Here is a 20169-nt window from a genome sequence, read left to right as displayed (position 1 = left end):
TTCCTTTTATTATCTCTAATTTTCAAGTGTGCAAAAATGCTTTCAGTAAATATTATGGGTTCTTCCTGTGCTAAAAGAGATGCTAAATGACCTTCACCAACTTAGTTATAAATAACCGAGGCGGGGAGCACGCAAACACCGTGTAGTTTCAGCTGTATTCAAACCCATCGGTGAATTCTGACCAGTGGATAAAAACGGACACCAGATTCCGCTTGCTTTTTTTTCCCCTTCCTCATAATCCCACCCCAGTTCCCTCTTGAAAGGCATTCTGTTCTGTCAGCCATAATGGCATCTGCTGGTGGAGACAGGAAGCCATAAATCTGTAGGGTTCCTCTCGACCAAGCCTTGTTAATGCTCCCATTTATCACCGAGGATAGGGTGCCATCGCGCTAGTGCTCTACTCAGAAGTCCATCTTCTCAATTTTCCCCTTCCCAAAGGAGTAACCATTTAAAACAGTGACTTTCTCCTCTTGCACGTTGAGGCTGAAACACCACTGATACAAATACCATCCCCACTCTGTAGCATTTGGACTTAAGCCACAGCTCTGGAGAACAATAGCCGCTACTTGCTGATCCCAGGCTACCCTGAGTAGTAAGCTGCTTTGCTTACATCTAGAGCTGGTATCTTTTCAACTTGCAGAGAAGTAGCAGATCCCAGATGGAGAGGTTAAAATCGGAGGGGGCTCCGTCGGTCTCGTCCCCCCTCTGACACTTTCTACTGTCCCAACATGTGATGCCATGTCCCACAGTTTGGGAGAACTGTCAATAAAAACATTGCTGGGTCAGAGCAGCGTGTAAGTCAGAGCTCCTCAGCCTGAGCAGGGGTGCAGTGTCTTTCTGTGCAGCCAGGGAGGAGGGGGAACACGAAACCCACTGGAGGTGTCTCTGGTTTTCTGGTTTGGGAACCAAAGCATAGGAGCCGAAGAGATCAAAATCACAACCCGAGCCAGGACAAACTGTGAAAGGAAAATCCTCACTTGCCACCCTTGTTTCTGAGCTGCCGGATCCAGGTCCAGCATTGCCCTTACAAATTAGAGCATCACTTCTCATCACAGTGCCTGGATAATTGCCCTGGTGGCGGTGGTGGGGGCACGGCCCCCCTTGGCCCTGGGTTTGTTGCCTGAGCTGGAGGCAGCACCGAGATCCCTTGGAGTGCACCAGCTTCAAGTAGAGCTGTTCCCTTCGGAGTGAGTTATGCTAGGCAGAAGTGGAGAAATGAGTATTTTATAGTAGTGTTATCCTATTTTATCTTTCAAACTAAGCATTTGCTTGCACCAATAAATACTTCCAAATTGCTTATAAAAATTGCTGGAGTCCGCACAGGGAAGGCTATCAAATAATTCCAGGGAAATCAGGTGGATGGTCTTATAAGCACAGTCCCGTCTCAGGCTGCCTAACACAAAGGTCACGTAGGGGTCTCCCTGCAAAAACCCACTCCCTGCCCAAGCCTCTGGACTGTGATCTGAGGACAGCCAGTGATGCCAGTTTAACACGGTGGCTCTCGCTGGTACCTCAGAACACTCACTCTGAGCTGAGGGGGTGAAAATTACTCCCATCAAAGCCAGCAGTTCCATCGGGAAGGTACAAGTGCCAACACAGCGATGGGAATATCTACGGGCGAACTCGGGGATGCAAACCCAGCACCAGAAATCCTATGCTGAGGAGTTCTTGTGTGTGAAGTGCAGCTGCACATGTAGCACCGAACCCCTCCTTTCAGTCCCAAATTGCTTTTAAAACCTCGAGGTGTTAATGGACCATATGGAAATAACCCTGAGATGCCTGGCCGGGGCAAGGGAAGGTACTGCTAGGCGTCACCACGACCACCCCACTGAAGATGCTCCAGCATCTCCTTGGCCTGTTAGTGTCTTTGGAAGGGGGAGGAAGAACTCCGGTGGGGCTGCAGAAGCCCCTGTCATGACCCTGCTATGCCTGTGCATGAGAATGGGATGCTCCCACCGCTACCCTGGTTCGGGTCGGTGCTCCCCAGCTACATCAGGGCCTCGGCCCGAGCTTGGTCTCTCTCTCTCTCTCTCCTTAACTTCTCCCCAACTTAACGCCGACCAAGCCTCTTCCCTTGCTGCTCCCACCGTGAAGGGATGGGGTGTGTATGTGTGTGTGTGAGCCGCTCGGCCGGGGAGTAAACCGCCGGTAGCCGAAGGGCTGCGGTTCCTCGCACAACCGGAGGCAGCTCGGCGCACACCGCGGCAAAGCGGCGGCCCCACGGGCGGCGGGGGTCCCGGTTACCGCGGGAGCGGGGGCGGGGAGGGCGTTGCGGGGCTGTGGGAGCGCCCGGCGTGGGGCGGAGGGGGGGCGGAGGGGGGAGTCCCCCCCCCCGCACCGGGCGCTCCCGTCGCCCCGCAGCGCCCTCCCCCGGCAGGAGAACGGGCGGGGTGGTGGTGGTGGGATGGATAAGGTGGGGTACCACGCGTGATGTATCGTCACGCGTGTGATGGTGTCACGCGTGGGGTGACTGCCGTGTCACGCGTGTGTGGCGGCGGCGGCGGCGCGCCCCTGTCCCTTTAATAAACTGCCGTGCCGCCTGTCTGCGCGGAGTAAATGTCATCCTGTCATCGGGTCGCGGAGGAGGAGTTTGTTAATGTTCAGTTTGCTCAGCGGATCGATGTTTGCTGGCATCGCCTCGCCCTGCCTGTGTGTGCGCGCGTGTGTGGTGCGCGCGTGTGTTGCCTCTGCGAGTGTGTGTGTGTGTGTGTGTGTGTGCGTGTGTGCGGGAGTGCCAGCCCCCCCCCCCATCCCTCCTACCCCCCCCTCCCCTCTCCGCCCGCAGCTCCTGTCCGCTCCCATATCACTCACCGCCTGGCATCTGACAGCACGGAACCTGCAGCGCTCCGCGCACACACGCGCACACACACACACACACACACGCACCACGCACCGCTCCGCCATACAGCTCTGCGAGGAGGAGGAGGAGAGGAGAGGAAAGGGAGGAAGCAGCCAGCCCCACAGTCTTTTCCAGAGCTGCCTTTTTTTTTTTTTTTTAAGATATACATATCTATTTTGTTATTTATTTATTACCGTTCTGTGGCACTGTGGGCGCCTTTCATTTGCTCCTGAGCTCGGATGTTTGAATCAAAGCAAAGCAAGTGTTGCAACAGTTAAAAAAAAAAAAAAAAAAGAAAAGCCAACCAAAAAAAAAAAAAAAAGAAAAGAGGAGAGAGAGAGAGAGAGCGAGAGAAAGAAACCTAGATCTCTAAAATAAAATAAAAACCAAACAGGTTCCTATCAGTGAAGTGGAAAGGAGGGGGGCAGGGGAGGCTTGAGGGGGGTGTTGGGGAAAGCAGCTGAGAGGCAGAGGCAGAGAAACACGACTCAGGAGCGTCTCAGGGCTCTCGGATCTGGGGACAGAAGTGAGATTGGAGAAAGTAGAGCGATGCCAAGGAGGAAACAGCAAGCACCCAAACGGGCTGCAGGTAAGGAGAAGCCATCCACTTACACAGCCTCTGTCTCTCCACTCCTTCCAATCCTACCCCCATCTTTATTATTATTATTTAGGGTCACCCTTGCTTTTCCGGGCCGGATCCTTATTTATTTATCCCCCTCCTCCCCCCCCCCCCCCCTTCCCCTTCGCAACTCCTCGGAGCCGGTGTCCCCCTCAGTGCCAAGATCTCTCCTCGCCATGGGCTGTCCCCTTCCACCGCCCGCCGCTCCCGCCGCGCGGTCCCCGCCGCTCCCGCGCCGAGCTCCCAGCCCGCCCTGCCTAAACTTTCCCCCCAACTTTCTCCCACTCGCTCCCCTCTCCCCCGGCCCCTTCCCCTTCCCTAGCCGACAGCCGGCTCCCGTTTGCCTCCCGCTTTAGTCTGTATGGGTTTTTTTCCCCCCGTTTCCCCTCCTGATCCCCCCCCTTTCCCTTTCCCCTTCCCCTTCCCGGTGGTTTTTGTTTTTAAACCGCGCGTTTCGCGAAGTGGGTCGGTGTGTTTCAGCTTTTATTTCGCCGTGTTTCTGGTGGCAGTGCCGGCGGGGGGGGTTGGGGGGGGTGTTGTGTGTGTGTATGTGTGTGTGTGCCGTGTGTGCCTGAAATAGTACAGGGACTGTCTCTGCTGATGAACCCGGTGGGGAAGTTCAGCCTTTGATCATCAGTGGTGAAAATTGCAACAGGAAATAAAACGAACCGTTCTGACTGTTAGAAGGCAATCCGCATTTTCAGATCAAATCCTTCTTTTGTTTTGCAGCCGAGTTTATGTATTTGCCCATGCCAAGTGGTTTTGCAATTTTTATTTCTTTTTTTTTTGAAAGAGAAAATAGTTTGCAACTTTGGAAGTGTTTTGCTTTGTCGTTCGTACGGTGCTCTTTTTCTTTCGGGGGCCAAGAGAAAGAAAAGAGATGAGTGGGCCTGTATAGTAAATCTTTTCAAAGAGTTTTCTTTCAGGCTGCTTAATTGCTTTTTATTTTTTTTTAATAGTGTGGTGGGGTTTTGTTTCTGGGAAGCGCAATATGGAAGTTCATTTTTCTTCTGCCAGACCCACCCACTGAAAAATCAGCTTTCCAGTTGATTGCCAGCTTTGATTTGACATTTGATTGATCACCTGTCATCTTGCTGCCTTTGATCTATTCATTCTTGATATATATCAATAAATCACTCACCATGGTAACCCAAGTGCCAATGACGTAAGGCTTGCCCTCTAGATTCTCTTAGCCAGACATGCACAATTATTATCTTGTTTGGCTTTTAATGTAGGCGGGTTTTTTCCCTTCTTTTTTTTCTTTGTGTCCCTCATCAGATTACTTCTCTAAAGAAAACTAATATTTTATGTGTTTAATTTAGAAATGGTTTACTAATTTTTCCTCCCCCCCTTCTGAATATTTTCTAGGTGTAGTGTGTGATATGTGGGACAAAAGGTACGGGCAAGTTTAGTGGCATACTTGAATAAACTTTGAGAAGTAGTGCTTGGGAGTCATTCAAAGGTAAATGCTGGTGCAGAGGAACTGGGACATGGGTAACTTTTCTGAACTTCGGTATTTGGCTGTATTCATATAGGTGTAGGACAATGGGATGCGGGCAGGGTCTTTTGGGACATGACCAATGGATGTACCTATGCGGGTCGCTAGCACGATTCCTGGCAAGCAGAGATCCTCTGTAACCACAAATAACAGTTATGCTAGAAATGCACACATATATATATAAATATATATGTACTCAGAAGAACTCTCTGATGAGTTGCTATTATTGTTTTAGTCACAAAGAGGTTATATCTGAATAAGGCATGAACGTTTGCAACTTGCAGGATAAATAGCTTGTCTTTTTTTTTTTTTCCCATGGATGCTGATCATCACAGTGACAGTGCTAGAATTGCTCCTTTTTTCTCTCTGTCAGGAGTATGAGGCTTCATTTTATTTTGTTTTCAAAGTAGGATTTTCACTTGGAATGCGCGTGGTCTCTTTCTGTAGAAGGGGCACCCTGTTCTATTTTAGAAACATAGGCTACAGAGTAAGTAAATCTTTGCGAGCAAAGCCCATGCTGTTGTTTCCCGGGATTTCCCTGCTGAGAATACAGTAAGATGTTTTTATTCAGAACGCTACAGGATTTTTGAGACTCTAAATGCTGAGGTCGAAATCTGAATGACCACAATAACATTTCTCCTTTCTTATTCTCATTAAAAAATGTGCATTGCTCTTCAGCGGTGCATTTCTTTGATTGTATTTGTCCTCAGATCAATGTTGTTTCAGGTGAGCAAAATACTGCAGATGCAGCCCAGTTGTACCTGGCATAGCTGATTCAAAGTGGGTTTAATACATTTGCAATAGTTCTCCTGCTCTGAAGTTGTATTTGTGTGTTTGGGGGGGGGGGACTGGAGGATGTTCAAAGACCAGACGTGCCTGTTGTATATAGTTCTTAAACTGACTTTCATTTTCAGGGATAGTGCTGAGGTTCTGGTTTGTATGGGGAAAAATACCTCAAAGTGACAGTAGACAGGCTGTGCAATGAGGAACGAATCGCTCATCACGGCTGATAGCAAAGCCCCTTATTCCTTTTATTTAAAGGAGTTACTGCATTATATATTATTTAATTTTCACTTTTATTTATTTTCAGTTGCATGAGTTCAAAGGTATCAGTTGCACTGCATTTTGTCTTGATGGCAGCAGAGATATTGAAGAGAAGTTTGCAACTTTCAGCTTCTTTAGATAGTTCACCTCCAACAGAAGAAAAATGATAAGCCTTATGATTCTGGACATGCCTGCTTTTGTCATTGCTTAAAATTAAATACTATGCACAACTGTAAATAATTACTACCATGCACTGACTTTGAAAGCAGGTTTCTAGTTTGATTAATGAATAATGTAAAGGTTAGAGAGAACCAGCGAGTGAATCAGAAGTGAAGTCCTGCTGCTAGATGAAAATCTATCTGGAGAAATATACATGGCAATTTTGTCCTTTTCTATTATTAATTTTAAGCCTTGTATTCCTAAGAAATATATTACAGACTGTTGTAATGAAGCAAGGTAGGGTAATTGGATAAATGGGGCACTATTTATGTCAGATGATGGGGATTTTTGATCTCAAATTACACTTTTAAAGATACTTTATTTCGCATCAGTGCTGAAACTATGTCAAATGCATTTTGATCTTTCCAGGGCCGAATCTTGTCTGAATCGTCATTCCTTTTTGAGACCGTCGTTTCCGTGTCGGTAATTCTTGAAGCAGATAGTTGCAGCTCTTTCTATCAGCCCCTGCTTTAGGATCATGCCCCGGTTCACAGCGAACACCCCGCCCGTGTCACAGCTTTCACCCAAATGAATCACAAAGGGCTTTGCAAACTATGGGCCTGATCCTTCTCTTGCTCAGGTGCAAATCAAACGTAGCTCTCCTAGCAGCATCCAGCATCGGTGCAGTTGCAGTGAGCGCTGGCTGCTCCTGCGAGTAAGAGGAGGCTCAGGCCCAGAAAGTACTTCATCCTTCAATGAAACGCAGCCACCTCTGGGGTAGAAGTCTTGTAACGATTCCATAACAAATGGTAATATATTAACAGAAGGGTGGAAAAAGGGTGGGAGCAAAGCAGAATTGCTATTCAGATTTTATTCCTAGGGGTATGAAATAGCTTTCAAACACAATTTCACTGGATTAAACTCTCCTTTCCCCTGCAGCTTGTTTAAATGTGCATATTTTATTTTGTGATCATGAATTGCTAGTTTGCTTTTTTAAAGCCTGCAAAGAGGAATCTGGACTTAACGTCTTTTCCGGCTGCAATTTTGTATTTCTTCAGTTCTTTCTCTCCCAGCTCCGAGAAGCTATCTAAGAACCAAAGCTCTGGAAAAGTACAGCAGGAACAGATATCAGTGGCATTTATTTTGTTTATTGGAGCTGTAGAATAACACAGTTTTGGTTTTGGAAGAGTCCTCAGAGAGCAGCAGACAGAAGGCGGTTAGCAGGCAGTACTTTAAGCTGCAGTTTGCACCTTAGTAGTAAAAGGTTATTTAAAGCAGAAACATATTTAGGAAGTAAAAATCCATTTCTTCAGGGAGCAGAGTAAATGCCCAGCTAGGTCCGGTGCGCATATTGCTGTGATGAAAGGAAGCGATATATACATGTATTAATAACAGGGAATGTTGGGGCTTCTTGAGTATTATTTGTATCCTTTATTATAGGGGCCACAGAAACAGGTTCCAAGCAAGCAGTGCTGAAGGAGGCTGTAGAAATGGCAGCCCTGCTTTGTTCAAACATCCTCCAGAAAAGCAAGTGCACATCAAAACCACCTAAATAGCTCATGCCTCAGAACCTTTCAGTTACTGTGCACATCGTGATGCTGACAGATGACAAAAAAAGCCAAGGTGTTCACAAACAAAAGGAGCCTTTACATCCCAGTTAATTAAATATCTTCCAAAATAGGTACTTTTGCAACTAAAGAGGCACTGAAATTAGCCGCCATCTGCGTTAAATTCTGGAGTCAGCTACCAAGCCCAAAGCTGCTCTGCATTTTTTTTCCCATGTCAAAGCTCAGGCCCGAATGGGACAATGTGAAATCATGTTGGTTTCAGTTACTGTTTCCTTATTTCAGTTTTACTCTCGCATATCAAAGCACAGTATATTATCGCTAGATAAAGCACGGGACTCACCAAGAGTTCAGCCCCTGTGACTGCGGTATGAAAGATGTTTCCAGCAGTAAATGACACAATTTTACAGCACTTTTAAACAGCACATTGATTGTCAGAAATTCTTTTGCATAAATGCTTTCCCCCTTCTGTGCTCTCTGATCGAAAAGCCCATTTTCTTCCAAATGGCAGGATTTTGGTACCTCCTCCTTGCACTTTCTCCTGCTGATTTTTTGCTCTCATTAGTAGCACCCACCTCAAGGATCTGCTTCCCCTAGGAGAGGTCCCCAGAGTTCTTCTGCAGCACAGGGCCAGGCCGAGCCTTTCTCCCGTCATTTTACTTCTCATCCCGATGAGGACATCGCTCCCAGAGAGCAACTCCAGACTTGTGGAGAAAAAAAAAAAGGCTGTCAGTTGCTGTGGCTGCAATTCCCAACTTAGCAGCAGCAGCAGAGGGAATGGAACTGTACTCTATCAATTACAGTTGGAACCAGAGGCTAAACACTTATTGTGTTAAGCTATTGTGCAGATCTTAAGAGCTCAAATGTAAAAAAAATATCACGTCAGCTCGTGGAGGGGAGAGCAAGGCCTGGTTCTTCTGCGGGATGACGTATTATTAGGAACGCGAAGTAGAATGATTCCGACGTAATGCCTCTTGGGTTGAGACGTGTGTAACGTGTTATGCCTTAAAAAGGGGGATCGTCCTGCCTTTGCCGTAGAAATGAGCCTTTGTTTTTCCTTCTTCTCTGCGAAATGAAAATACTTGTGAAGTTTCACCTCCAGAGCGTGCTCACGCAAGCAGAGAGACATTTTCATCCATCTCCGAATCTGATAGAGGAGTCAATTGGAAACACATTACACTCGCAGCTGAAGTCTTACATTTCATTCGTGCAAGAGCAGTGATTTTTCATTACCTATTTAATTACAATAATTTACATGAGAGTGGGTCCAGTTCTGCAGCTCTTACTCAGCACTTTGCTTCAGTGGGTAACTGGCCCGTGTAAAGACTGTCTCTATGTAAAACAGGGCTGTTTCACTACAAGAGTAAAAATATGTGTTTCTTCGCTGATGTTTTTGCCTCTGAAGAGGGACCGGATTTTACCATTAAGCTTTAAATCTAGGGAGAGTTCTGCTTGTAACTCGTGTTACTAATGGTTGCATGCTATTCTTCCCTAAAGTCTAGACGACCGAGGTATTTTGCTTGCTTGGCTAGCTGCACTTCTCAAACATGGTTCCATTCTCTGTGTTAATTATCGAACCCTGTTTTCTTGGTGCCAGGAGATGATGAGGGCTTTTACAGAACCCTGTTTTAACGTGTGGTGTGGTGCACGGGAGCAGCAGCTCTCAAGTAAATGCACAGAGATGGTTTTGCAGATCGGAAGCTTCAGAGTTCTGTGTAGTTTTAGGGGCTAAAATCAGTTCTTTCTCATTAAGGTGACCTCTCACTTGAGGCTGTTGGATCTTGGCACTGAGTCATTTTTATCGTGTTATAATAACGGTTTCTGCAACCCAGAAATACCTTGACAGCGAGCGGTGTATTTTTTAAGGTTTCAAGGAGAAACGCATCATAGAAGCACCCTGTTTCCCATTAGATTTACACATCCCTCTTTAACTGTTGCTGGCTTTTCACCCGTTACCTTGTGAGGTTTTTCAGGCAAAAAAGAAGTGGAAAAACTGGTCTTATGATCCAAGTGTTGCAGTAAGTGTTTCATTTAGAAAAATGAAGAGAATCTTTGTTTCCCCAAAAGAAATGTTTTGCCCCTTTGCCCTAGGTAAAAAAAAGTCACAATAGCTTAGAAATTACAAGATTGGGTTGTGAGAAACACAGAGTTTATAATGTGCAGCACCAGTCATCCCAAGGATTGGTAAATTTCCAGTTAAATAGAACAAACAGTCCTAAAGGTATGGGAAACGGGTCCTCTGCAGGTTGGCAGCTACACAAAAGGGAGAGACAAGCTCCTGCCTGGGAGGGAGATGCCCCCTTCTTATCCATCGAAGCTGGAAAACTCAGTTTAAAGCAGTTTTTTGATTATTCAACCAATATTTTACCCAAATGGTGAAATTCCCGTGATGTTAGGAGCTGTGTCCACTGCAAGTCCCTTGTTAGTGTTTATTTTCTTTAAATCCCCAGCTCCTGGAGCCTGGCGATTATGCAAGTGCCCAATATACATGTTAAAGGGAAAATTTATTTTAAACTCCTTGCTATGGAGAACTAAGGAGCTTTAAAACATGCAGCCTGAGTTCTTGAGCCAGAAGAAAAATGCCGTGATTCACAAAGTGGCTGTTTTTAACATCTTATAATTTTCAGCTACTCTCATGATTTTTGAGGGTGTGCTTCTGATTTTTCAATAAGCAAGGTTGGCAATATTGCTTTTGACTTACTCTGATGATGAGCTGGTGTGTGTGTGTCTGCGTATATAATTATATATATACACACACATAATACCAGTAAACAAAGTACATAACATAATGATGGAGTGGAGTTACGTGAATAGTAGCTCTGAATTTGTGTAGCTGTAAACAAAGCAGTTCTGAGAGATCAGACCATCGGTTCTTGAGGAGTGGCTTTCAATTGAAGTTTTGCAGAGACTGTTTTTAGTGGCAATTAAATCTAGAAAGTTAATAGCCAGTAACTGTTCTTTAAAGCCTAAACACTTACGAGACCTACAAGAATGCACAGCCTGCCTTTTTTTTTTCCAGATATAATCAGTCTCAACTTTATTCAAAAAAATTTACAACTAGCAACATTAATGCTGTATTTTTATTGTATTAATGCAAATGAGATGCTGACTTCTTTCTTTCATCTCCATGGCTTGTATCTATTATAGCTGCATCTTATTGCTTTCTGTGTCTCTTCTCCCTGCGTTCTGTAAACTGCTATTGTCTAATGATACCCAGGCTCATTAAAGTTACTCACGATGCTAAAGAGACTGTGGAAAGCGTCCTTAGCTCTAGATGGCTACAGGAAAGCAAAACTACTGAGAGTATGGGGAAAAGTAACCCAGATCAACCCTTCCATTCCCACTTTGGGAAACTCTTCAAATTGATAGGTCAAACAGGAAGAAAAGACTTGCAGGCAGGGCTGTGGGCTGGCAAGAACAGGTTGTTTTTAATGCACATCCCTACCTGACAAAGATGAAAAGCAATAAAGTTTTAAGGAGCTTTCTGGCTCTTCCTGCATCTCTCTCAAAAGACTCATTTAATTGAAAAGCCTGTTGTGCTTGTTTTTATGCATGTGAAGGAGAAAAGGGGCAATTTTGTGCAGGGCCTAATATTCCAGCACAATATAATCGGAACCTTTTCTGGTTGCTTTTTAAGTCTCTCTGTTCATATAAAATTAAGACCCACTTATCTTAAATCGTAGTAAATCTCATTCAATATTGCTTTCATAACTTAAAAAATGCTGTTAAATATTCCCGGAGCAACTTCGCTGAAGTGATATTTGGTCTGTTTATGTGGAATCGGTGCAGAATGCCTATTGAAAAAGGAGCAGCACACAGTTCTTGTTTTTAATGAAAATAATTAAATCCTCTGGAATACCTTCATAGCAAAGATCTTTTGGTGGTGAAACTCAGCTGGGAGGAGATCAGAATGAAAAGCTGCACATTGGTGCAGTTTGGTGTGTGCAGGTCAGAAGCCTCCTTCTGTCACTCACCCTCCACTTGGACCAAAGTCATTTTTATTTGGGGGAGAGGTTTTACTCTGAATCTTCCATGTATAGATAGTTCTGTGTGAATTACATGATTCACGAGGCCTGCGATTGCCTTTGTACATATAGGGAGAACTCATTTCCTTCCCACAGGGTGAGTGGACTTCACAGTGATGAGCTGGATCTTTCCATGATGTATGGTTGTGTAGCAAAGAAACATAACCTTATGCTAGCTGGTGTATTGGTCTACCAAAATTAATTTTTTTATGTGTCTTTCAGCCATGTCATAACATTTATAAGCACGGTACAAGTAGCATTAAATTAACACGTGAAAGGTGAAAGAAGCTAAGTAGTTATATTGATCATCTGTATCATTAAATGCTAAAAAAATTAAAAGCTTTCTGCTGCTTTTGATTAGCTGCATGGTTCCTGCTCGTATATGTGGGCTTTGTTAGGAAGTGGAGTAATATTTCCTCACACTTAGCACCTTTCACCGAGGTTTTTTTACTAAAGCTATGTACTCCGTGGAATAACCCCAGTGAAGCACAATATTTTCCCCCCATTTTACAAGAAGGCAAATTGCAGCCAGGAGGTATTAGTTGGTTTGCTCAAAGTCAAACAGCATTTACTTCTAATTCCCAGCTCCAGGTAGCAGATCACCTCTCTGTGGTCAGTGTGCTGCAGGGGAGAAAGCAAGGCAGGAGGCTCAAGGCACTGGCATGCCTGCTGTGGAGATGGGAAGGAGGAGCTGCCACGCTGAGGCTCTGGGAGTGGGCTGTGGAGGGGAGCTGGGACAGCTGGGAAGGCTGGGAGGTTGGGAAGGCAGGGAAGCTGGGAAGGCAGCTTCAGCCCTTCTGTGCAACCGGCCATGCGGAGGAGGCAGCACTCTGCTCATGTCCAGGAGCTCCCAAAAGTGGGAGGACTCGGAGTGAGAGAAAATAGAGCTCTGTTAGCTCTGTTAACAAGCCAAGGAAGCTTCACTAGGCAATGGTTTTAAACAGAGTAATTTAACTTCTTTAACTTCCCTAAATTATCCTCAGATGCATTTTTGATCAGTGATGAGTTTCAGAACCAAAGAATTTGGTTACAGTTACTTTTCCCCCATTATGCTGTTCTGCATTTCTTTGCCAGCCCAGGGATCTTACTTTGTATTTCTGACAGAATATAACGCGTTGCCCTGAGAAATATGAAAAACCTGGTCTAGTTGTAACTAAACAGGACAAACACATTTTCCTCCACCCAGACTGCCTGAGGTGGTTGGAAATCTCTGGTAATAAATTTTGTGGCTTTGATTTTTGTAAGTCAGCTTGTAATGTTAAGAGACTAAATCCTTACGTGGGCATCTAAAGAGAGACCTGGATTTTGAAAAGCTTTTAGCACCAAGCAGTTCCCATGGACCTTCCTCAATTCCCTCTCTGGTGTAAACAGGAATTGTTAAGCCTCGATCAAGGGCAGTGTTGTTTTTCTAAAGTGGAGATGTATGTATTGCCTACAGAAGAAATATGATGCAAGTAATAGCCTATGGATTCATTAAGGATTGTTTATGTTTATTTTCACACCGTATTACCTTTCAGGAATGGTCGTTTCAGCCATTATATTGACAGGAACCCAGAATAAATCTTAGGTAATATAGGGCTAATCTGCCGTACCTGGGAGACCACCCGCTACCCCTGTGAGCAGAGGCCAGATCGGTCGGTGCCGAATCACCAGGTGGGGCTTTCTTCTCTGAAGCTGGGGACTTGTGAGACTCTCCCACGGCTCCTTTCCATATGGAAATTGATGCTCACCCGCTTTTTCGGAATAGTAGGTTATTAGAGTTTGTATGCAAATTCCCATGATGGGAATTTGTCTCTCTTTGATAATTGATATAATAATATATATTTTTAGTGGTCCAAAGTCCTTGAGCTTAAGCCTTGTATATGTAATTCGTGTTTATTTCTTACTGTTATTAACTGTAATTTAGTTGTTGATGCCTTTCATTGCCTTAGATTGAAGGGAGTGTCTCTATCCCGTTACCCCTCTACAAACAATGCCCTTTTAGGGTTCCTAATCCTGAATCCTTGCCCAGACATTTCCTAGCCTGTCAAATACTGTCATTTTATTCCTTACAGATCATTCACAGTACGTCTCCTGTTGCACACACAAATAAGGAACAAATGCAATCAGGATGCATCATCGTTTAGCATAACAAATAAAAGCCGATCTGTGCAGATTTCCCTTAAAGCATCTCTTAATATGTATTGTCAAAATGTCTGAAGATGTCTTTTACTCATAAGCGTTTAATTATTTGTGACAATTAAACTAATATTCAGAGCAGGAAAAAAATCAGGGTGTTAAATATTTTCTCTTGTCAAAAGCTAACAAAACATCACCTGACATAGCAAACTCCTTCAATTTTGTATTTCAAACATACCTTATATCTGAAAAAGCACTTGAACAAAATTACGGGGCCCCATTTCACAATTTGGATCCACAAATGGATTTTGTATTGAATTTGAGGAAATTGTGTTTTAAAAGCCTGACCAAAATGTAAGGGCACATCATTAAAGTGTACATCAGTAATGAGCAGCTGAATGCTCAATGATTAAAAAGGATTTCCTATCAGTTTTTGAGTCTGCACTGAAATTTAGGTCCAAGGACCCCTTTGACTGAATCAGGGTCTCAGACCTGGGTTTTGTAGCCTCGGCCAGTTATTGTTTTACTTGTGCACAAGAAAAAACAGCTCAAATAACACAGACCAAGTTATCAACATTCTCTGTGTTTGGAATGATAGGGGTTTAGTATTGCTTTTGCCTGACAATCCCTTTAGCCTGATGGTTTATTTGAACCAGAAAGAAAACATACTGCAGATGGGGCAGAACAAGTAGCCAATGTTGCTGCCCAGGGCTGGGTGCTTTCACCTGCCTAACAGCCTTTGAATGCGGTAAAAGTTCAGCTATGTGATAACAAAAAGGGGAAAAGAAGCAGGGCAGCTCTTGAAAACATCAGAAAGCCAATGGAGACCTTGAGAGCACGGCTTTAGGGATGCTGGAGCACTGCGTAGCCCCAGGCACGGCAACAGCAACATCTATATTATGGGCACACTTTCCATAGTCCAGATTGTTTGGGCTTTTCTGTTGAGAGCTTTGATTTCTACTAGTTCTAATGTTTCCAGTTCTGAGCTGCTCAGAGCAACGATTTCCATTACCAAAATCTGTGTTTCCTTTCTTAAAACGTTCTTCCTGTAATTTAGGGTAGGATGTTATTTGGCAAAAATATGAAATATGTACATCAGGGTTGATTTCAAATCTGTGGGACCACTGTGCTTTCTGGCAGTGACGTGAACATTTTTCAGAGCTATCTTCTGCTTTCCCTGAGAAAATCCACCCAAATTTGCCTGACTTACAAAGTCTAAAAGTTGCTGTTGCCAAAGAATTTTTAGAAGGTGACACAGCATTCTCCAACGTGCCATCTCCACCGCGCACGCTCTGTTCTCGGTTTCTCTTTTTCAATTACATTCCCTTAAAATATGTTTTAGCTGGGGATAAGTAGGACAATTGCTTTCCCTGCTGCAGGGACAACGATGGGTCTGAGCAGTCAAAGGCGGAGGAGGAAATGGTCTGCGCTGTGTGGTTTTAGCTGGAGCCCAGGCCCTGAGGTGGGGAGCAGGGAAATCCAGGAAGCAGGGGTAAGGACAGGAGCAGAGAGCACAAAATTATCAAGTATCTGTAGAAAACAGCAGTAAAAATGTATACTTGACTCCATTGCCTGGTCAACATAGAGCATGACATTCAGCATCAGCTCTTGCAGTGAATGCACCCAGTGGTTTCTAGTTAGGTTAAGACCTGGGTGGAAATCAGCGTGGTGCTACACGGGCAGCTCCTGGCTTTCCTCAGCTTGCCTCTTCAAAAGCCCCCTGGGCCCTGGTTTTGCCACAGGCAGGGTATGGATGTGTGCGGGAAGTTCATCTGCCTCAGCTGGGAAGGAAGTTCTCTCTGTAGAGCCGGTGCTGGCAGTGTGAGGAGCCTCCAGGGACCTTTTGTGTGGAAAATGTAGGAAAAAAATAACTTAAACTTGCCAGAGCTGCACCTCTACCTCCATTAGATGGCAGCGGCAAGGTCCCATCCCCGAGGTGAGATGCCTGCAGAACGAGGAAAATGCCTGTTCCTTGCTAGGAGACTGGAGGAGATGCGGGCAGGGAGTCGACTGGCAAGAACCACGCGGAGCCATTGGAGGGGTCAGGCAGCACACACTGAGAGGTTCGTGGGGGCTGTATGGGTGGTGTAATGGCTGCACAGACAGGGCAGCTGGGCACTAGGGGTGTGCCGAGCGGCTGGAGCTGCCTGGTGGGCAGGCTGGGGTGGTGCGGGGCCTGGGTAGGCCGGAACGAAGCCTGGAAATTACTGGCAGTTAATGATCTCGTACAGAAGTGAGCAGCTCAGAGAAAACACAAAGAATAATGCCAGGAGTTTCAACCACAGATATCTGTTTAGATAAAAAGGGCCTGTTTGCCTGAGATCTCTTCTCGTGCCACAACATGCAAATCGCAAAGGGCTGAGCCCTATGTCGCTTTGTAACTGCCATTTGCTTCAGCAGGCGCCGGGCTCTCGTGGCTCTGAATTTTGTTTCACTTGGGACTGGGGGGCGGGGGGGTGTTTGGTTCATTTTGCTTGCTGCCCCATGGGAGACTTTTCATAGAAATTGAGTCTTTCTATCTGGAAGCCAGTGACAAAACTCGAACTGGGATCAGCAAGAGCAGAGCAGGTCACTTTCGGGATATCGTTCAGTTTCCTGTCACCTCCCAAATCTGTACATTAAATAACTAAAATCCTGAGAAAGTTAATCTAGAAAACAGTCACCCTTGCACTACTCTTTCTCTGTTTCTGTGAACTTATTAGAGGTTTTATAAACTCGTGATTTAGGTTAAACAGAGGTAAATCATTTGGAGAAATATTTGCAGGGGAGCAGGGGGATGTTATGATGCCATCGACATCTGGGTTTCCACTCGTTTGGACTAGGGACATTTTACCTTAATCATTCCCAAACATCTCTGCTAAAATCCCTTCTTTCATTTTTTATCACCTTTGAGGTATAGCCAGGCAGGTTTTCAATTTGCGTCTCTCTGTGTGTTAGAGTGAAGTGCTGAAATTTGTTGTTCAGAGTGAGCATACGAACAGTCTCACTTTTATATTTGTCCTTGTTCGTTATAATAGTTTGGAAACATTTTGATTCAGTTAAAATGCGGTATTTTCAATATACAAAGTATGTACAGGGGAACAAGGGAGTGATTATGAGCTTCTCCGAGGAAATAAGCATCTCTTAGCCATCATCCTACAACTGGAAAAGTTCTAATACATGACATCCATATAATTTAACCTAATAATAATATATTTTTTTTACAGTGATGTAATGGGGAGAGTGACCTGGACTTTGTAAAAGTTCCCCTACTTACTACAGATTCCCAAGGGCAGTGTAACATTCTAGACAGTGTTTTATATGCCCTGATTAAAATGTAACATATTTTTGCATTTCCTGTGCAGTGACCTGTTAGGGCTCATAGACAGAACACTTAAAGAACAGTTACAAGGAGACATTTCCAAATGTGCCTAATATGCACGAGTTTTTATAACATTCTTATTTCATTTGAAATTGCAGCTACAGCAGGAACCATTCAGACGGCGCATTGATTTAACTTTTTAATCCACTGTTTTGCTACGTCAAGTAAAATAAATGTTTGTTTTTAGCTCCATTTTTTTGCATCGCTAAAACTCATAACTACTTGCTTTAAGCTTGGGATTCTAAAGGGAGCTACATTATCTGAGATTTAAAGCTTGCTTTTTGTAGCTGCTTTCTCACAACTCCCCCAAGAAAAAAAAAAACACAAAAGTACAACTTTAGCAAAAAGGGCTTTTATATCTCTATCAATTATAGAAACACCAGCTGCAGTAGATTGCAAATGTGTTTGGCTGATTGTGATGTTGTGTGGGGAAAACTGTCACAAGGAGCTGGATTCTGTTCTCCCTGACACACCGGGACGTTGCATGGATCCCCGCACTGCAGCCCGCACTTCTGTCGAAGCTGGAGTGGGCAAGAGCAGGATCTGGCTCTGAGGTTGCCAAAATGCACAGTGCCAAATCCAGTGCTGTACTTGCTTGCACATCTTGGCACTGGGGATATGGAGCTGTTGAATGTGAGCACAAGTGCTAACCGTGGGCCATTGTGTGCGCATGTGTTTTTCTGTGAGCTGAGGCAAAAGCCACACCAATACATCTGCAACCTGGGCCAGAACCCTCTGGGGAGAATCACTGCAGTTATTGTTGTTCTTTATTTTTTATAGCCAAGACATCTGTTTACCTTTACTTTCTCAAAAACCAAAGTTGGGGGGAAAGGCACTACAGAACAAAAATTATTTGACCAGCCCATAAAGGTAAAGTAGCTGGAAGTCATGAAGAAAAGAAATATGAGATGAAGACAGCAATGCGAGGCGGGCAATTTAGTGTTTTTGGTGGTGTTGAGCTCAGGAAAAATGACTGTATCAAAGTGTATGTGGGTCTTATTGCTCCTCTAACATCTGGCGGGGGGGTGTGGGGTAAAAGGGCAGTGAGGTAAGGGCATCTTGGCGCCTGCTTGGTTACTGTGTCTTTTCTCTTACTGTGCTTTGTGTGGCTCTGGGAGGACAGGCTTGGGCCCTGGTTTATTTTAACAACAAGCAACTGACATAGCAAAGTTCTGGGTATACTTTGCAGTGAAAATGCAATTTTCTATTTTCATTTAATCCCAGGAATGTTGGCATTTTCCAGGCTGTCAAACAAATGAGTGCACTGGAGGACAGTTAGACGTGTCTGTCTAGTTCATCTATCTAATCTACCTCATTTCTAATGTGCCCATCACCATGGTGTCTATGCGGAAAGTATCTGCCCTGATTTTGCTTTTTGTCTTTATTGGCTGTGGTAACTTAATTGAGTACTAAGAGCTTTCAGATTCATCTGCAAAAATAATAATAACAAAAACATTATCAGAATAATGATTCATTTTCATACTCTTACTCAGAATTTCCCCATTCTCTTCTGAGTGTTTGGCCAGTTGATTATCACTGCCATATCTAGAAGAGGGTATATTTTAGAGGTGGTGCATTAAATCGGAGTTTTACCTGAGTCAGCAGTGACTCAAAACTTCATTCGGCTTCTAAAGTGAATTCACTCATGTCCTCTAACTTCCTTCTGCTTTTCTCTGCAGAAGCTGACTTCATTTACTAAACCACCCAGCTTAGCAGCTGCATCTGTTCTGTGACCCTTTGCCATATAAAACATAGGTAAAGGTAATAAAAAGTAATAGAAACTGTGGCTTCAAAAATTATATCTTCATTTGGAAGCCCTGGTTTCTGTTAAATTTAATTACTTCTCTCTCTGCCAATTAGGTAAAAATGCATCGTAAGACATAAGTGAGCAGTTTTTCAAAAGCAGGAGCCTGAGATCTGTGCTAAGGGGAGAAGAAACCCTGCTGATGATTAGCAGTATCTGTGCATGTGGTTATCCCCATCTGCATGCACGTGTGGGAAGGATGTGCTGCAGCGGGGCACAGGCATCCCCTCAATCCAAGTGGTCCCGGGAAGTTTAGAAATGTGTCTTCCGGGCATGCAGTGGCATCTGCACGGCTGTGTGCCACCTTCTGCTTCTGCAAAATGTGGCCTATGCAGTAATCAGTCTGCAGAAGTCAATAAACTCTCGTGTTGAAGGGGCCGAGTAACCAGCATGGTGCTCACTGAGGGAAAGACCTCACTGAAAATGCTGCAAATGTAACTTTCGCAGCTATAATTGAATTTGATCTCAGCCGTACAGTTACATACAGCCCCTTTTCTACCTCTCTCCTGCCTGTGCCGAAAGTGTCTTTATAAACCTACCCCTCAAAGATAATTTCATTGAGAGCCAGACGTTTGATACGTGACAGTGATTTCTAATCCCATCTGGACTGGCAGATCGCAGATTCCCAGCCTGTGGCCTCAGCATGTAACGTGAGTTCACACAAACACAGTAAACCATCGCTCTGACTGTTTGGTTAGTCCTGGAGTGATCGAGTAAGAGATGGATTACTCTTTGCAAGATTTAATTTCATCTTCCGGGTATTTGCAGTGGACTGAAGTACGGACATGATTACATTTCACAGATTCTTTTGTGATTTTGAACAAAAATTATTAGCAGAGCTGGCTCAGCAAGGAATTTCTGATGTAATCTATACCAGTTACGAGCAAGGGGTGTGGTAATAGGGAAAGAAAAAGGAGGGCTAAGTGTTTATCCTGGTTGACTGAGACAGAAAACAGGACTGGCAGGATGACAAACTGGCATAACCTTACACTAGAAAGTCCAACAATTCCCAAGTTCCAGCCATAATGTGTGGCGTTTAAGAGAGCCAGGCACAGGAGAGGACAATTTCTTGGTACATCCTTCAGGATAGCTAAAGCAGACAGGGGTAAGTTCTGTATTGTACAGTTTCTTTAGGCC

At 44.5% G+C, this 20169-nt stretch overlaps 1 protein-coding gene across 1 annotated transcript in view; it reads left to right on the top strand.

The window, feature by feature from the left end:
* Nucleotides 1-3238: 3238 nt before the first annotated feature.
* TSHZ2 (teashirt zinc finger homeobox 2) overlaps nt 3239-20169 on the top strand; it is a gene marked incomplete at its 3' end in the record, with an annotated part of 135226 nt that continues 118295 nt past the window's right edge. The window contains exon 1 of the mRNA XM_084271571.1: nt 3239-3428. Coding sequence (XP_084127697.1) covers nt 3389-3428 — 40 coding nt within the window. The 5' untranslated portion in view covers nt 3239-3388. The remainder of the gene's footprint in view (nt 3429-20169) is intronic.

This window comes from Gallinula chloropus (assembly GCF_964237585.1).
Source record: "Gallinula chloropus genome assembly, chromosome: 16".
NCBI lineage: Eukaryota > Metazoa > Chordata > Aves > Gruiformes > Rallidae > Gallinula > Gallinula chloropus.
This window is presented reverse-complemented; position numbering and strand designations above follow the sequence as displayed.